This window comes from Patagioenas fasciata, chromosome 23 (genome assembly GCF_037038585.1).
Source record: "Patagioenas fasciata isolate bPatFas1 chromosome 23, bPatFas1.hap1, whole genome shotgun sequence".
In the NCBI taxonomy this organism is placed as follows: Eukaryota; Metazoa; Chordata; class Aves; order Columbiformes; family Columbidae; genus Patagioenas; species Patagioenas fasciata.
In genome coordinates this window covers 5,837,206-5,856,195 of record NC_092542.1, presented here as the reverse complement: position 1 = coordinate 5,856,195, position 18,990 = coordinate 5,837,206, and the positions used below count along the sequence as shown (strand labels likewise).

The window sequence follows — 18,990 nt, the reverse complement described above, 5'->3', positions numbered from 1 at the left end:
GTCAGTGTTTGCTTGATAGGTTATTGCTGTTTAGTGGAGAAGCAGTCGCAAAAATAAGTTCAGCGCTGACGCGAATGTTTGCATGATTTGCTTTTAGTCGTGCTTGCCCCTTTTCTGATGAAGTATTTTTCCCCCTTCCTAAATGCAGGGCTTCAGATAACAGGGAGCGTGCTTATGAACATAGTGCCTATGGACACCATGAGCGGGGGACGGGAGGATTTGATCGGACGAGACATTACGATCAGGATTACTATAGAGATCCTCGAGAGCGGACTTTACAACACGGGCTCTATTATACTTCTCGGAGTCGAAGTCCGAACCGTTTTGACGCTCACGACCCCCGTTACGAACCTAGGGCCCGGGAGCAGTTTACATTGCCCAGTGTGGTACACAGGGATATCTACAGGGATGATATTACGCGGGAGGTACGAGGCAGACGGCCGGAGAGGAATTACCAGCACAGCAGGAGTCGGTCGCCGCATTCGTCGCAGTCCAGGACGCAGTCCCCGCAGCGCCTGGCCAGCCAGGCCGCCAGACCCGCGCGCTCGCCCAGCGGCAGCGGATCCCGCAGCAGATCTTCCAGCAGCGACTCCATCAGCAGCAGCAGCAGTACCAGCAGCGACAGGTAAGGCCGCTCCGCGCGTCCTCACCCAAAGCCGCCGTCCCTGTGGGTTTTGCGTCTCGTTTTCCGAGGAGTTGCGAGCCGGGGCTGTGAAAATAGAAGGTGTTTTAGTTGTTGGTGGAGAAGTAAACCAGCGTGAGATGTCAAAAGACCGAGAGCTGGGTCTCTTTAGCTTGGAGAAGAGAAGACTGAGGGGTGATCATTCGTGGTGATAAATATGGAAAGGATGAGTGTCAGGAGGATGGAGCCAGGCTCTTCTCAATGACAACCAGTGACAGAACAAGGGGCAATGGGTACAAACTGGAACTCTGGAGGTTCCACTTAAAGATGAGAAGAAACTTCTTCATGGTGAGGGTGGCAGAGCCTGGCCCAGGCTGCCCAGGGAGGTTGTGGAGTCTCCTTCTCTGCAGACATTCAAACCCGCCTGGACCCCTTCCTGTGGAACCTCAGCTGGGTGTTCCTGCTCCATGGGGGTTGGCACTGGATGAGCTTTCTAGGTCCCTTCCAGCCCCTGACATTCTGTGACTGTGAGTTGCCACGAAGCAGATGGGAGGGGAACACTGGTGCGGTGGTTCATTGTTTTCTGTGGTGGAGCTGTGCAGCATCTATAAGGTGCTGGTGGGCAAAGTGGGGTGGATGGACAGCAGCCCTTCATGCACCCTGCTTGCTCTCTGTGTTAATATAATATTTGAGTGAGGGAATAAGCCAATTTTCAGCTCAACTACTTCTTGCAGGACAGATTTTGAAATACTTTGGGAAGTGATGAGTATTATTGCCCAGTTTCCCATCATTCCCAATCACCACTAATGTTTAAAAGGTTGATAAGTTGCCATTCCCTTTTCCCCCGTTGCCTCACAGCATAAAATACAGACTTGGAAGAATTAAAAACAATACAAATCCAAGTATGCATTTCCTAGCAATACACCCGTGCCCTTGGTTCCGTAATAGCTGTGGTAGTTCTGTATTCGTGTGGCTTTATAAACTACTTAGGGGAGGAAGAAAAGAGTGCTAGAACTAATGGCTGGATTTCTTTTAATAGTTTGAAAATTCATATTGAAACGCCTCTCAGATATTTAGCTTTTTAGGAATAAATTCACCTAAGAGCGGAGACCAAGGAGCCACCACTGTGTACCTGGTTTCTGCTGTTTGGTGAAGAGCTCTGCTCTTCTGAAGGGTTTCCAGAGCTGGAAACGTTTCCTTTGCACACCAGCTCGCACTTGCTGTGTGATATATTCCAGCTTCCCATATCCGGAGTGGGCAGAAACTTATTTGTGTCTCCGTATCCTGGGTATTAAATTCTGCTTGTGTCAACCCCAGATTGATTTCCCAAATTCCACATCTCTTCTTTGTTTCTGTAGTGGGATTGCTCTGGAATAATGAAGGATGGTTTGTTGTTGTCTGCAAAAGACTTTTTGCAATTTCCGTTGTATTTCTCAGGGGTTTTAGCAAACTGGGGATCTCTTACGGCTTTATGCTCGAGTGGAAATGGCCGATTTTGTGACGCTGTGAAATTATTAAGGTCTTTATGCCACTGAATTATTTTGAAATGGTACATCTTGAAGAGCTTTGTCACTCGAGTCTCGTTGTGTCCGTCTCTCACCTGGCAGGGTGGACAAAAGGCACAAGACGTTGTGTTTTCTCAGAGACGTGGGTCACTCACCCCGGCTCGTGTCAATATTTGGGGACACTTGGAGCTCGGGGACAGTCGTTGAGCACTTGTGGGAATTTCGGTGTGTGGCGCCGTCCTGTGAAAACCAAGGAGAAAGGTGGTGAAGTTTGGGCTTTGTTCCTTGTGCTGTGGTTCTCAAAGAGCTGTGTGAAGTAAAGGTGATTTTCATTAAAGGGAGATGATTCTCCTGGATGATAACGTGGGGAAAGATGCTCTGCAAAATGTTTAAACAACAAAAAAGCCCTTAATAAAGATTCAGAGTTCGTTGCGTTGGATGCAAGCTAAACTTTGCTGGTATATCTAGCGGCCTTTACGAGGGATTTGTAATGGGAGCTGCAAAGGAGTAACGTAGAAAACAAGATTTAAAAGAACATGGTGCGAATGATGTGTATTTTCCGAAGCAGGGCTTTATTTGTTGTATCTTGTGGCCTCTCAGAAGTTGCGCACCGGGCCGGTGGAGGTGAACGGTTTCTGCGGGAGCTGCTCCTCCAAACGGCATCACCCGCGTGGATTTGGGGAACAGAATTTGTGCTCTGACCTTTTCCTGGCGTGAGATTGCTCATTCCCCACCCACGTTACAGAAAATGGTCATTGGGGTTGGTGGTTTTTTAAAATCACCTTGAAAGAGTCAAAAACCCCTTGAAAATTAGATTTTAACTTTCTGCCACCAGAAGCCTTAATTTCTCCATTTTGTTGAGTTGAACGTGCACCACAAATGATACATTAGCAAACATATTTTCTGTACTGTGTCATGGAAGAAGCCGAATGCGCACAGGAGCTGTGGGAGCCCATAGGACACAAACCACATTCTGTTTGTGCCCTGCCCAGCCTCCTGAAGAAGAATCTCACCCCCTTTGTGTAGAAAAGGATCTTTACTGGGCTGCTTGTCTAGGTGTTGTAATGCGCTAAAAAAACCCGTGCATTTTAATGCAGTTTGGTGATGTTAAATGGTTTTACACATTTTGTACTGTTCTGTGTGTTGGAAGTATTTTTAAAGCTTCGCTGGAGCGATGTGTTGAACCACATGGCACTGAGCACTGGGACGTTCCGCTGCTCAAAGTTGGGCACGTGGCGAGAAACGGGATTTCAATTTATTTACAAAGTCCCGGCAGAAGTGTTTGATTTCCTGCAGGTGATGGCCAGAATGTTAAGGTGTGAACACCGCGTGTGGATGTTGCGTCTGTGTGACCTGAAGTTTCCTTTTGCCATCTTTTTAAATGTATTTTTTAAGAGTGCTTATTGGGTTGTGTGATGTCGAGGATGCTGGAGGATTTACTACTTAGATGAGTAACTTCTTAGGGCTTGGAATGTCAAATAGATCTTGCTCTGGAATTACAAAAGCAGCTTCATTTTTAGACGCAAAGTGACTTTATTTTGAGCAGGATTTAGGGGAGCACGGGCATTCCTGCGGTGCTGGATTAAACAAGTGCTGAGAAGCTGCACATATAATGGCTGAAAATGGATTATTTTTCTCTATAATTGTGATAGCTATATTTAAAGTTCTAATGACAAGTGGGCAAGGATCTCATCAAGTAATTAGGGATTGGTTTTTAATTTTAGATTTCTCTGTGATTAAATTCTTCCTGGAGCAATGAGTTACAGTTGGAAGGGAATACGTATGTGCTATTTTATGTGTCTTAATATTGAAATAAACTGATGAAAAATACTGCCAAGAGAATTTTAATCATGAGAAAAACAGGCTCCCTGAAACCTGCCGTGGAGGCTCCAGCGTATTCTGTTTTCTTGGATACTCTGAGCCTGTTTAAACAACTGAAGTGAAAGTAGAAAAAAGTGAGTTTAGTTTCATTACATAATGCAAACCTTTCCTTACCGTTGTCTTCATCTCTTTTCCGCTTAGTTTGTCTGCCAGTAAGCGATGAATCACCGACGTACGATGGGATTTGGGGTTTTTGAGTGGGTTGAGAGATGCCTGTGCTGGGGACGGCTGCAAAATCGGGGAGAACGAGGTTAAATGGAGCCGTTGAGTTTTTATCGAACAATCTGTGCCACGGCCTTGGCCGATGTTAAATAATTCCACGTAAATTTTGCACTGTAGAGATCACCTGAATATTTTTCATCTCTTCTGGTAGGACGACAGGGTTGAGCACATTCCTGTTTGTGTGGGAAAAAGAATTAGGCTAGAATTTAAACCAAATTGCATAGAGTAGGAAGCCACCTTTTCAGTGACCACAAAGGCAACAGTAAATCCTGGAGGAGTCGGGTGAGCCACCTCATCTTTACCTTTTGTTCCTGTAAAGCCGTGTGCTGCTTTGATGTTCCCTCTGCACAGGGAAATGTGATTAGGGAAAATTTAACAACCCAGCTCATATTCGCAGGTTTTTGTTAACGACTGTCGAGCATTCTCACTTTGTTCTTTCTGGTGTTTCTGTTCACGTCAGCCTGTGCTGCTTCTCATCTAAATATAACCTAGACCATCCTCCTAAACTTTTTTTTTTAACCCTTGGGAGCATATCAAGTTTCTTGAAATTGAGCACAGGCAGAAAATTTTCAGCTAGCTTTGAAGAGGGAGGAGATATTTTTGCGCCGAGATTAAAATACTCAAAACGAAGGTTTATGTGCTCCCTTCTAAAAAACGGCCGAAAAAGACTACCTGTACACAGACGTTTATACAGAAATAGTTCATCTAGTGAAGGAAAGAGAAGGGAAAAAAGAAATACCTCCTGGCAGCTGGCGAGGAGGTGGTGTCTCGGTCCCTTTGGGACGCGAACCGCCGGAGCCCCTCGGTCCCCTCAGCGGGGGAGGCGCAGCCGCCCGGGCTCTCCCGCCCCGGGCTCTCCCGCCCGGCCCCGCCGAGCTGCTGACAGGGCGGCTGGGGGAGGGCGCCAACCCGCATTACCTCATCTGTACACTCTACAGTAATCCATTAAAAATGTGCCTTGCACAAGAGATTTTTATCTCGCTCTGAAAAGCCGCCGCTTTAGGTCGCCTCGTAGCCTCTGGTTGGCGGCGGGAGCGGTGTAATGGCGGCCCGGTCCGGGGAAGACAAGGCGGCCGGGGCTGGGACCGGCTCCCCGGGGGGTGCTGAAGGGAAAGGCGGGTGGTTCCCTGGCCCCGGTGCCTTTGTGAGGGGACATGGACGCAGCCCCGGGCCGGCGGAGCCTCAGCGAGCGGGGAAGGCGGGGGGGGGCGGGTTGTTTGTGCCCGAGAACCGGTCTGAACCGGCGGGAACCGGCCGGGCCCGCCGCGCCGCCCCGGGGCGGAGCCGCCTCAAACCCGGCGGGTTTTCCTCCTACAAACCCCCTCTTCTGAGGGAGAAAAAAAGAAACCACAACCCCTAACGCTGCAGCGGCTTTCGCTGCTACGTGAAGGCTTTTTTCTCACACAGCGCAGGAAGGAGCCGCGGTTGGGCAGTGAAACAGCAGCGCCTGTGTGAAAGCGAAGGGCTGAGGAGGGAACCGGGCTCTCCCTCTCAACCTTTGGAGTTTTAAGTCGCTTTTTGTTTTTGAAACCTTTATTCGGCACCTGCTGCCTCCTCGCTGGAGGAATGAGTCTCAAAAATCCCCAGAAATCCCCAAAAAAGGGCGACTTTGGAGCCTGCCCGTGCATCTTAACATCACAGTGAGATAAAGGACGCAGTTGTGAAATAAAATACACATTTCAACATTGCCAGAAGAACCAACTGCCTCTCTTTTATATGAATCATTGAAAACGTTATCATCAAGCAGCTTTTTTATTTTATATGTAGCTTTACTTGCATGAGCTGCCCAAAAAAAGAGTGGACGTTTTCTGGCAATTAATACCCTCCCCAGCAACCCCCCACAGTCCTCGCAATTATAGTTGGTAATTGCAGGCTCTAAATGACAAAGCAATTAAGCCTCTTCCTAAATTTGCAGAAGTAGGTGTTTATCTACATCTGGTCTGTCCGTCTTTGTTTCTGTAGCAGGGCCCAAAAGCTTAAGTGCTGCTGCTTTTTCAATTTGATTTCTTTGCCTCTGCAGGCGGAGAAAGATTTCCTTATGTTTCCTAATTAATTTCTGGATGGGAGTCTTAAAAATACAACGTAGGCAGGATGAAATTAAAGGAAAGGCGTCCTACAAAAATAGCTTTTATTACCATGTTGACCGTTTCAAATGGCTTTATTGTTTTACATTCTGGTAAAGAAGCTTCTTTTTAAATGCTGTAAAGGTGTCTTGCCATGAGATCGGAGTCTTTGTTCGCAAATACGAGGTTTTCTGGTGGTTAAATCCTCAGGTAAACTTGTCTTATCCTTTGCTGGGGAGCCTGTGTGCAGGAGCCGGGTCTGGTGTGAGATTTGGCAATTTCAGGTCTCCCTAACCTCCTTTTTTTGGAAGGACCCGAGCTGTGTGGAAGGTGAAGGTATTGCTCCCACCGGCATCGGGAGACACCGTCCTCCTCAGTTTTGCCATTTTGGGGCTGTTTTTAAGCCTGCGAGAGCTGCCGAGAATTGATTTTCTTCCCACGGGCACACTGGGAAGATCCGGTGCTGTTGGTGGATTGGGTTTGACTTTGGGGTTGTGCACGCGTGTATTAACAAAATGGTCACTTCTAATTGCGTTTTTAAGGCTTTGATTTCCTTCCAAGGATTTTGCTTAATCATCTTGAGTAGGCTGAGGGAAGGAAAGAATTAGCTGAGGTCAGGGAAGTTGAAGCTGCCCGTGTTACTTCTCAGAAGCCGAGCTTAATTCTGGGAGATCCTGAAGGTGGGATGGAATCTGCCTCCTGTGCTCTTCCTGCTGAGCAAGGGGAAATCAACCCCCCCAAAAGTCAGATAAACAGGGCAACCATCAAGCGTGTTGTGTTCGCGGTCCGGATTCCCTTTTCTTCGAGGGGAAATACAACTGGGACGTGAATCATCGCTCAAATAGATTAGAGGGATCGTAGTCTAGAAGTGCCTGATGGTGGAGTCTAGACAGTTGGAGGAGACACATACATCACAGGCACCGAAAGGTGGGGGCCAGCGTTCCCGTCATCCAGCCCTTTGGAATAATGGGCAGTTTAATAATTTCTAATGAATATTCACGTGGCGGGATGAATAGCAAAAGAGGAGGGCTGTATTGAACGCTTCCTGAAAAATACACCCCTCATTACGCTGATCAAAGGAAAAATCCACCCGCCGCCTGTGTTCACTCGTACGTGTTTCCATTAAAGCGCAGACAGAGTGTCCCTTCACATCTTAAAGCCTGGACTTGCAAATACAGCGATTTGAGGGTTTTTTCCCCAAAGAGGGTGTTTTTGGCTCTGCCATCTGCTTGGCTGTAATACCTTTAGAGTCGACTTTCTCCTTAAAGCCAAAGGGCTGGGAGAACAGCTCTGTTCCCGGCGTATTTGTGAGACCTGGGCGTTAACCTTCAAAGAACTTTAGGTGGAACACGCTGTGCTTAAACGAAGGACATGGATGGGAATTAATGGTAAATAAACTTTATTGAGGGACCAAAAAAAAAGAAAACCATCGCTCAGTCTTTACCCATTGAATTAACCCTGTGACTTAGGTTAATGTCCAAGCATCAAGTGTAGTCGTTGACGTCGCAAGCGCCAAAACCACTAACGACGGCATCGAGGTTTTAAGCGTGAAAGCTCCTTAGCTTTCAGATTAGATCAGATTCCCCTTTCCAGATCCTTACAGGCAGCGGAGATGCCAATCGCGGAGGGGGATGCGGCACGTTTATGAGTGGAAAATCACACACTTGGAGAGAAGTGATGGCTTCGAAGTTGTAGAGAGAAGAAACAATTAATACGTGCCAGGACGTAGCCCTAAGTTTTTAAGAAGCCGAGTTTCCAAAAGGAGGAAGAGGGAGACGTACTGTGCAGGTGCTGCATTAATAAAACCCATGCATTATTATTTATTAAGTACCTAACAAAGGAACAAAAACAACCCTTTTAGTGTGCGTGGTGTTAAGGAACAAGACTTGTCTGTGAATCCTTCCTTCCACAAGACTCCTGTAACACAGGTAGGGACTTGGTTTTTTGTTTCCTCCTCTCCCGGTTGCAGATGTGAAACCCAGAGCCTTTCACATGCTGAAAAAAGACTGGGGTTCAGCATGCAATTGCTTTATTTAGCTCAAAGCAATGATTTTGGCTAGAAGACACTTAGAAACCTAAGATCACAGCGAAAGTGCCTTTTGGAGACTCCTTCTATGAGAGGAAAGTGGTTTTTAGGGCTGTCTCCTCATTTCTTCCACACTTGCCTTATATTTCCCGCAGATACCCAGAAATCATCATTTTTATAGCTGGGGAGAAGATCTGAAAGCCTCATCAAACGCTTTAGAAAGGGAAACATCTCCAGCAGGTCCTGGCATTAAGGGCATTCACAGATTCACATCTCCAGCAGAGTCCCCGTGGACAGAAGGTGCCGGGCTGGGCTTGGTGGTGAGATGCTAATTGTCCTACTTAATTCCAGCTGCTACAGGTTTGACCTCCTTGTATCATCTGACACCTCATTTGGTAAGAGGTTGCTGCAAGATCTCAAACCCTCAAATTATGTAAGATTTACACAGTTGCTTTGAAGTTAGTCCCTCCCTTTGGTGTTTGTTTACTGCCCGGTATGTCCCGGTGTCTGGATTGAGGAGGATGAATAGTCACAGTAAAGAAGCTATCGGGTTAGTGACCAATTTTCTGTTCCTCTCGGCTTTCTAAGCGCGCGTGGAGCCGCGTTTGTTCCTGTTGCAGAGGCTGAGAAAATGCTGAGGACGTCGTGCGCCGGTCGGGGCTTTGCTGGGGAAATGCTGGCGTGTGAGTTTGCTGTTTGTTTTGCTGTTGGGAGGTGGAGGGAAGTGCAGAATGGCTGGTTGAGTTTCTCCGCCAAAGAGATGCTATCTAAGCATTATGTCAGAGGCAGTTCGTGTTGGTTTTGCTTTTTAAGTATGCAGCTTCCCTGTAACTTGTCGAAATCCACGTGTGAAAAAGGGAAGATGCTTAATGAACCCTGGCCGTGCTGCCGTGGGGTGGAGGTTTGGAGGCTGTGGACACAAGGCATTTTGCTTTTGCATTTTTCCCTGCTTTTGTATTTTTCCCACAGATATTTAAGTCCTCACCCTCACTTTGCCATCCCTGATGGGTCTAATGGAACCATCCCAGGCTTTTGGGAAGGGGACTTCTTGTACTTCTGTCCACCTGGAGGTTTAATCGCTAAATTGTAACAAATACTGCTGAATTAGATGGCAATAAGGTGCTTTCTCAGGAGTTGAGACAAACAGAAAACCCACTCTGTCATACGCTACTGGTCTTGTTTTTAATTTCTAAGGCTAGCGTTGCTTAACATCATTAATAAATGTAAAGACATGTTTTCCCCACCAACATGATATACGTTCAGTAGGCCGTGGCGCTTCACCTGTTTCATACAAAGACTGTGTTTTTAGTTCTATTTTCATGACTTAAGTGTTTTCCAGCCATGTGAAACTGCACAGAAAGTTCTACTTTTAGTTGTCTTTTTATTTGCATGTGGGCAGAAAATGAAGTAATTCCCAAATATAGTCCTAGCCAAGAGATCCATCTGTTCTCTGCATTTTTAAATGGCAAATTAATCCTTAGCACACAACTCATCCAATGCCTTCTCTTTTATAATGTATGCTGCCTGAGATCACTGAAATGCCATTTTTGTTTCCCATTTTAAGTATTCCTTCGTGTGAGAATCACAGCCACCAATCTGGTTTGACAGAGCGCTCATGTGCATGTTCCAGTTGCTGCGGTTGGTCTCAAAAAGGCTGTTTAAAAAAGTAACAACAAAAAACCACCTCCAAAATGATCCTTCCCTTCACCTCTTTGGTGTTTCTTTAAAAGGCTGGAGAAGTTGTGTTTGAAAAACAGCTTTAATAAATGTACTCCATCCGTTTTCTTCTAGATTTCACTCTGGATAACAGTGACCGTTTTTAGAAGTGCTGAACTTCCACGGCATTATCTGCTGTAAATGGAATTTCTATATTAAGCTTTGCACGTTCCCAATTGGACTTTAGAGACATTGTTTATCAGCTGTGTATCTCATTGCAGCTCCCACCCGAACAACAACTCAATTGATTTCTAAGAGAGGACGCACCGTTTCACAACCACTCCGAATCGGGCATTTTAACAAATGCCATTTACTGCATCAACACAAAATAGCGCGCCAGGTTTGGTTTTTTTAAAGCAAGGTGCGGTGCTTTTCTAAAACACCGAGACTGAATTAATTCTGTGCTTCTGTTTGCCACGCTACCACCAATTTTATGTTTAAAAAGCTCTGCTAAACTGAAATAACCTGGAGGTGAATTGGAGCTGGTGCTTTTTTGGGTTTTAGTGTATGTATGAAAAAGGTTTTCCTTCTGAAAAATACCCAGTGCTCAACATGATGTGAGTGTAGTTAAGGCCTAATGCTTTAAAAATTGAATTAAGAAAGGAAATTGGTGCTTTTAGGCAAAAGAAGTTGCTTTTTACTTCTCGAGTAAACATGTAGTAGCAAACTTGCGTGCAGCAGTGGTTGAATATTCAATGGCGTTTCCCTCTCCGGGCTCACAGACAGAGCCTGGCCGGGTTGGAGCAACAAGACTGGGGAAGGGACTTGAACACAAGCCCTATGGGGAGAGGCTGAGGGAGCTGGGCTTGTTCAGTCTGGAGCAGAGGAGGCTTAGAGCTGAGCTCAGCACTCTCTGAACGACCTGAAGGGCAGTTCTAGCCAGGGGGGATTGGGCTCTTCTCCCAGGCACTCAGCAATAGGACAAGGGGGCATGGGCTTCAACTCTGCCAGGGGAAGTTGAGGCTGGAGATTCGAAAGCAATTCTGTGCAGAGAGAGTGGTCAGCATTGGAATGGCTGCCCAGGGAGGTGCTGGACTCACCGGCCCTGGAGGTGTTTAAACTGAGATTGGCCATGGCACTTAGTGCCGTGATCTGGTCAATGGACTGGAGTTGGACCAAGGGTTGGACTGGACGATCTCTGAGGGCTTTCCCAACCCAGTCCATTCTGGGATTCTGTGATTTTAAAGATGCTCAGTAGGTCCCTTCATGAAAGCAGTTCAGTTGTTGTTTGGGAAACTGCCTTTAAATGTTGCTTTCTCTGTATTTTGCAAAGATTTGGCCTCCTGCGAGCCAGGAGATCAAGTTCCTCCACCTGCTCCCTTGGTGATTCACTGAGTGACCTTGGGCAAAGCCCTTGGCCACTCCTTGCCTTATTTTCCATCTGCAATGCAGGGGTGTTAAGACATACCTACCTCCCTTGAGTCTGGAACAAAAATGTCTTGTTTTTTATCACTCTGAGGTGACAGTTGCACAACATCAATCCAGATCATCTGCAGACAGCTGGCAGGAGCTGTTTACTTTAACAGTATTACGCTAATTTTGGCCAAAGGGTCAAAAGCAATTTTTCTTGGAGACCGAACGCGCCGTTCCTCCGCTGTAGCACTGAACTCTGCCCCGTTGTTTTCTTTTGAAAGCCGCTACGATCACGGGCTTATCGGTGCTGGCAGCCTTGACCGGCACCTCTTCTGCAGGCGGGTCCCGGCGGCACTTGAAATGATTTGGCTGCAGTTCGGTGCAGTTGGAGGAAGTGGGAGTTTGGGGTGGCTGCAGCGGGACCTCTGACAGGGCTGGTTCTTGACCTGAGGCTTCTGTCCATGAAGGTGATGTTAAAAACCAGGCTCTTTGGGCTCGCACGTTCTCACACCCACCCTTTTTGCATCGATGGAGGTTTAATTGTGGGAAAGCTGCGCTGCTTTGTACTTCACCCTCGAGGCCTCGGCGACTTTAATCTTTCCCAGCACTGAGCTCCGTGGCCGTTTGCTGAGAAAGCATTTCCTTCAGCTTCCTGAAGCTGCACTTTTGAGTGTGAACGGTCCCGCTGTTCCCCATTTCAAAAAGGCGGTGGCCGGGGACGCAAGCAACTCCAAATTCAACACCAACCCATTCACCACTGAGTTACCAGCCGGAGCAAAGGCCTTGAGTAGCATCTTCCCATCGCTCGTAAGCAGTTGTGGTTACTGAGTCAGCTGCTGGTTGTAGTTAAGCCGATGTGTTCATAACTAAGACATCATTTATGATTTTCCCAGGTTAGTGTTCTTTATTCTCGGTGGTACGAAGTTCAAGCCTGAGGACAGAGGGACATAGGTCGTGGTGGTAACGCCGACCATGGGTTGGGCGCAGTCTCCGCCAACCAGGTGGGGATTAATCCCGTGTTTTTAGCAATCATGATGGATTATTTAGTTGCACAGAAGAATGAAAAGTTGCCCAGGGCTGCGTTGAGCCTCTCGGAGCACGTGGCTCCAGGGGAACGGTGCTTCTGGGGGTTGGGATTATTTCTTCATCCTGAGCAACTTCTTCATCTTTTCTCCGATTCATTTCGATCTGCTGTCTCTCACCAAAGTTCAGGTGTTAGACATTCACGTGGGCCTGCCACAGAAATGAAAACGTAACGTTAATAAGCCAGGGGTTAAAAAATGGTAAATACTGTCTGGAATCTGTATCTTAAAAACCTTACTGGTCAAAGACTGAAAAAAACAGGCTGTATTATTTATTAAAGGACACTGAGTTGTCGCAGTTGTGTTGCTTTCCCATGGCCTTTAAACATCATTTAATTTCATTTCTTTCTCTTTAGGATTCCAGCCCAGCAGGAGGTTTCTTAAGTCTCCTTTCTGGGCGTGGTAAAGCAGAAAAAGTTGAGGGAAAGAGGCTGCCCTAATTCCCCTTGGCTGCAGTATTTAACGTTCTTTCTTCAGAACACTTAATACCTTTGTTTGTTGTGTGCTTTTTGTGACTGTTTTCCGCTTCCACGCAGTAGGTTTTTTTCCCCTCGGTAGCTTGTTTCATCACAGCCGTGTGTTGTCACATACTTGGGAGGCTGCGTGTGTGACATGCACAGCCCAAAGTTCCTTGGGTGGCACGTTCTCAGCGGCTTGAACGGGCGCCAAGAATGTCGGAGGCGATGGCGTCCCGGCGTGTGTTTCACCGCCAAGGTGCTGCAGGCCGGGCTGATGGGCACGGGGTAATTACACCCAGGGAATATTCAGCATAGCTCCAGTCCCCTGACTCGCTTTCCCCACCCTTTCACAGCCAGAGTCTGCTTGTCTACTGATTTAAAATGTAAAGCGTCGTTAGGAATTGGAAGAGTGTGGTTCAAGCTCTTTGCTGCTCGCCTGTTGTCTGCAAAATATGGTAAAGACTCAGTACCTCCTCATCTCTTTACACAAACAAACTTTACATGTCTGAGTGGGCCTTCTTGTATCTTTACTTCAGGTTCAACAACTCCTTTTAGCCAGGAGAAAAACCCCTATATTTATTTTTGCAGATCTGAGAAAGGTTTGTGGTGTTGGTTGGTTGTTGGTTGTTTGCTTTTCTCTTGTTTTTCTCCTTACAAACACACTGATGTGGGTTCGTATCACACACCCTGTGTACACAACAACTACCTACTGCTCACCTGCACATTTAGGTCAACGTTGGAATCTGTTCCTACAACGAATCGCTCACCCTCTGCTTGGATTTTTGCATTTTCATCGTGGTTTTTCCTCCGTGAATGTGGCAGAACATCTCCTGGGTTGTTGGAGTCCCCCAGTGTTTGTGCTTGGTGGGAATGGGTTACTTACTTTTCTTATTACGCTCCGTGTAATTTGATGTGTGGTTTTTTTACTTGCACATCTGTGGAGAATGGGGGAGATTCTAGGTAGATACATTTTTAAGTTCATGTAGTATTTAGCAGTAGGACAGAAATAGCAGCCTGTAATAGACCTGGCCATGTACTATTTCAATATATCATTTTTCATCCAGAGGAGAAGTGAAAGTGTTTCACAGGCAGAGATCCTTTAATGTGTAGCTAGAATGGAATATGATGCATTTCTTAGGGTTTTTCTTTTTTAAGCAGTTAGCATCATATTTTTGCTGGATGTTGGCCGGCAAGAATCAGCTCTTTTGAATTCTTTGTTTTTCCCAGCAGCACGTTAGTGCATTCAGGACAGTTTGTCCCATTTCCTCGTGCTGTTTTCCCAGGTCCAAGAAATCTTAAGTGCCTGTTTCTTTCCAAAACCCACTGACAATATGTAAAGCACCGCAAAGATTTGTGCCTTCTGGACAGAGCCCATCGGACAGCGCTGTCATGGGTACCTTTTGTGGATGGTGTATTTTGCCTATAGATCATCTATGGTGACTTAACTCGGATCTGCAGAGGGAGGGATGAGAAAAAGGGGTTCCCGTTGCTTCTGTTCAGACGTTAATTTTGGATTTCCTGACCCAATTTGGGAATTTGCTGCTGTGAGAATAACCTGGGACTGTGCTGGGGGAGCTCGACCTGTGTTCTTGTCCTGGATAGATCCTTCTAGGAGATAATCGTTAGTTAGAGATTGTTTTCACAGGGAATTGAATCAGAGCAGAGTTCCTGATCTCAGCTCATTTTGGTGGCTGTTGCTACACTCGCTCTCGCAATCAGAGGTGGTTTTTATTTGGCTCCATGTTTAAACCCACCGCGCGTGCTAATGCTCCTTTCTGCTTTATCTTCCGCAAATGCCGCCGCGTTCCCCGCTCACCGTGCAGCTGACTCACCCTTCCCGATCCAACCGCTGCCATTGCCTGCGTCCCACATTTTAAAATTGCAAAAAAGGGGGAGGGCAGGTTGGGAGATCCCTTGAATCAGCGCGACCGCCACTGACGGAAAGCAGCGGGGATCCTGTTACATCCACTGCTTTGGAGTCGCGCTTTTATCTCCTTTTTGCCTGGGAACAAAGCGAACAGCTCGCTTTGTATTCTCCTCTCAAGCGCTTTCATTTTTCATACATAAAAGGAGCGTAACTTCACCCCCTGTTTCCCCCAAAATAAGCCCTAGCCCTGAAAATAAACCCTAGCATGATTTTTCAGGATTTTGGAGGATGCTCCAAATATAAGCCCTACTCCAAAAATAAGCCCTAGTTATAGTTTACTAGAAATGTCAATTTAAAAAGTGTCCAGGCAGCTATAAATGTAAAATGAGTTGACAATAGAATGCAGCAGGACAGATAGACCGGTCACCAAGAAAAGCAGATACCCCCAAATAATTTAAATAAATGTAGATTGTTGTTCGTGGAAAAATAAGACATCCCCTGATAATAAGCCCTAATGCATCTTTCGGAGCAAAAATTAATAAAAGACCCTGTCTTATTTTTGTGGAAACAGGGTAGTTAAATTCCTAATAACAGCAGCATGCAATTAGTTGAAAATGAGACATTTCAGTGGAAGTGAGAGGTGGTTATATAGGATGGTTATATAGATTATATAGGGTTATATAGGATTTGAAATGTCGACGGGAGAAAAGGAAAATTCTGTGTGCTGAATTAGCCGTAGTGTTACCAAAACCAGGTGTTTCGGGCTCGTTTTTGTGGATTCTCGTGCGTTGAGCCTTTGGGACTCTGCCCACATGGATAAGACTGGTTTACAAATAGGCGTTTATCTTGATTAACAGAAAAGAGATGCGTGGATAAATGCTGTGAGTAAGAACACGTGCATCCTTGTGCTTGTAAAACATCATCGTGGAAGGCAGATTAATATTTTAAAAGGACTTGTAAACTAGACTGGGAGTAGAGCGCACGTGTAAGAGAAGGATTTCATGTGCACCTCCTTATGAAAGTAAGAACGACCTCCTTTGTAGCTCAGGTTTTGCCAACAGTAAAGTCAAATATCTGTATTGTATTGCGATGCCGTGGGAAAAAACGGAGCGAAACTTTATTTTCGAAGCTCTCCGGACTGGACAAAAGAGCAGCTGAAATTCTTACCCTGGTTCAGACTTCGAGTTTGAGCACACAGCACCGGGAGAATCCTGCGGAGCACCCGAGAGACCAACACGGTGTTCAAAGAAGCCAATTCCGGCGTGGGCTCCTCCGCCTGTGCTGTGACAGCCCCGTGAATTTTGCTGCTGTTGCACTCGGCTGCGTTTCCAGGGATGCCCAGGGCGGGTTTGCCCGTGTTGGGAAAAATGGGCTGATCCCAATGGGATGAAGTTCAACAAGGCGAAGTGCTGGGTCCTGCCCTTTGGCCACAAGAACCCCCTGCAGCGCTCCAGGCTGGCACAGAGTGGCTGGAGAGCAGTCAGGCAGAAAGGGACCTGGGGGTGCTAATGGACAGGAAGCTCAACATGAGCCAACAGTGTGCCCAGGTGGCCAAGAAGGCCAGTGGTGTCCTGTCCTGTATCCAAACCAGCGTGGTCAGCAGGACAAGGGCAGTGATCCTGCCCCTGTGCTCTGCATTGGGGAGGCCACACCTGGAGTGTTGTGTTCAGTTCTGGGCCCCTCAGCTCAGGAAAGAGATTGAAGTGCTGGAGAGGGTCCAGAGAAGAGCAACAAGACTGGGGAAGGGACCTGAACACAAGCCCTATGGGGAGAGGCTGAGGGAGCTGGGCTTGTTCAGTCTGGAGCAGAGGAGGCTTAGAGCTGAGCTCAGCACTCTCTAGAACGACCTGAAGGGCAGTTCTAGCCAGGGGGGATTGGGCTCTTCTCCCAGGCACTCAGCAATAGGACAAGGGGGCATGGGCTTCAACTCTGCCAGGGGAAATTGAGGCTGGAGATTCGAAAGCAATTCTGTGCAGAGAGAGTGGTCAGCATTGGAATGGCTGCCCAGGGAGGTGCTGGACTCACCGGCCCTGGAGGTGTTTAAACTGAGATTGGCCATGGCACTTAGTGCCGTGATCTGGTCAATGGACTGGAGTTGGACCAAGGGTTGGACTGGATGAGCTCTGAGGGCTTTTCCAACCCAGTCCATTCTGTTTGTGATTCTGTGTGATTTCCTACCTGTTCACAGCCTCGTTTTGTATCTCAATTGCAAAACTACTTTTGCCTCAGCTGCATTGCTGCAACCTGGTTTTATGTCGTCTTCATTGAGCAACTAGCTGTTTATTCCTTTGCCTCCCACCTTTCTGCTAATGCTGCACCACCCCAAGTCCTCGTTGAATTGAAGTTCTCTACAGCATTTTGGGAAAATGAGGATAAACCCGGCCCCACGTAAACAGACCCTCAGTGATCTCAAGGGGTAACATCAGCCAATCCCTGCTACTGGGAAAGAAACTGGCAAAGAACAGAGAAACTTAACACACAGATATAGTCTGAGAGTGTGTGGGGGGGATCTGAACATAATTCCCAAGCTGAGAGCAGCACCACATGGATTTACCATCCCCTGGGGAGGCTACAATCAGATCTTAGGGCTGCAGAACCCTCTGCCCCACACATATTTGCACCTTCCCTTCTCGCGCCTTGATCTTCGGTGTTACCACCATCTATGTGCTTCCTAAAGCATTTTAAATCTTCCCCTCTGCTAAGATTGTATCCTTTCAGTAAGAGGTGGCATTGAGTTTCTATTTAAACAGTGCTTTAAAATGGGAAAAGGATATTTTTAGGTTTGTTTTCTATTTTATGAGGATGTTTGAAATGTGGAACTCACTGTTCAAATCGCAGCACGCCACTGGGGAACAGAAAAATCATTATCTCCAGGTAACGGTGTAAGACATCCAAGAATGAAACAGCAGCGTAACGAGGTGATAAATTCGACAGCAGGAGTTTGAATTCCACGTTAGGATTAGAAACAAAGATCACGCCCAGAATTTCCACGTCCCCAGGCAGATTCAGGGGTTCATTTCCCTACGTAAATCAAGACCGAGACATTCCAGGGGAAAAAAACATAAATAAAATCATTATTTCCTGCTTCTGTTTTTAGAAAGGAAGAAAAAACAGCAGCGTGTTTCCCCTTTCTTTAGGGCAAGCCTCGTCATTTTTCCAATGGAAGACACATAGATATAATAATTCAAAAGTAAGTCAAAGGTTTTGTGTTCTGTGAGAAGCAGAATGATGGAAGAGTTAATTATAGCTGCTGTGTCACCCAGTTACAGTGCAGAGTACAAACAAAATAAGGCAGCTGACAGTGAATTACATGGAGTCTCAAGCAGAAAAAACGAACTCCATTCCAGCCTTAAAATATACAAAAATGAAGCATGTTAAGCTGCACGAGGATATGTTTGCAGCATATTAAAATGAGAATATGGCTTTGCTTTTCCCTGTCCTTTTGGAAACAACTGCCCTTTGCCAACTCGCAGAAAAAGGAGTTATTAAAAATTCTGGTAAAATTAATGTTAGAAGAAACAGCTAGGGAAGTTTTACCATGGGAATACAACAGATAGGTTAAAAGCACAGCTCTAACCTCGTTCTTCAAAGTATTTCGAGTAATCAATAGGTCTCAGAGCAGGCCAAAAACAGCAGAGAGAAAATGGCTTTGTAACTTCATTTTGTGCTTCCAGGCCGGTCCAAAAGCTGCGATGATTTTTTTTTTGACCCTTTCACAAAATCCCAGAATGGACTGGGTTGGAAAAGCCCTCAGAGCTCATCCAGTCCAACCCTCGGTCCAACTCCAGTCCATTGACCAGATCACGGCACTAAGTGCCATGGCCAATCTCAGTTTAAACACCTCCAGGGCCGGTGAGTCCAGCACCTCCCTGGGCAGCCATTCCAATGCTGACCACTCTCTCTGCACAGAATTGCTTTCGAATCTCCAGCCTCAATTTCCCCTGGCAGAGTTGAAGCCCATGCCCCCTTGTCCTATTGCTGAGTGCCTGGGAGAAGAGCCCAATCCCCCCTGGCTAGAACTGCCCTTCAGGTCGTTCTAGAGAGTGCTGAGCTCAGCTCTAAGCCTCCTCTGCTCCAGACTGAACAAGCCCAGCTCCCTCAGCCTCTCCCCATAGGGCTTGTGTTCAGGTCCCTTCCCCAGTCTTGTTGCTCTTCTCTGGACCCTCTCCAGCACTTCAATCTCTTTCCTGAGCTG

At 46.7% G+C, this 18,990-nt stretch overlaps 1 protein-coding gene across 4 annotated transcripts in view; it reads left to right on the top strand.

Moving 5' to 3' along the window:
• SPEN (spen family transcriptional repressor) overlaps positions 1-18,990 on the top strand; it is a 65,661-nt gene that overhangs the window by 21,076 nt on the left and 25,595 nt on the right. For all 4 annotated transcript variants that reach the window (XM_071798465.1, XM_065855399.2, XM_065855398.2 and 1 more), the window contains exon 3: positions 149-625. In XM_071798465.1, coding sequence (XP_071654566.1) covers positions 149-625 — 477 coding nt within the window. The remainder of the gene's footprint in view (positions 1-148; positions 626-18,990) is intronic.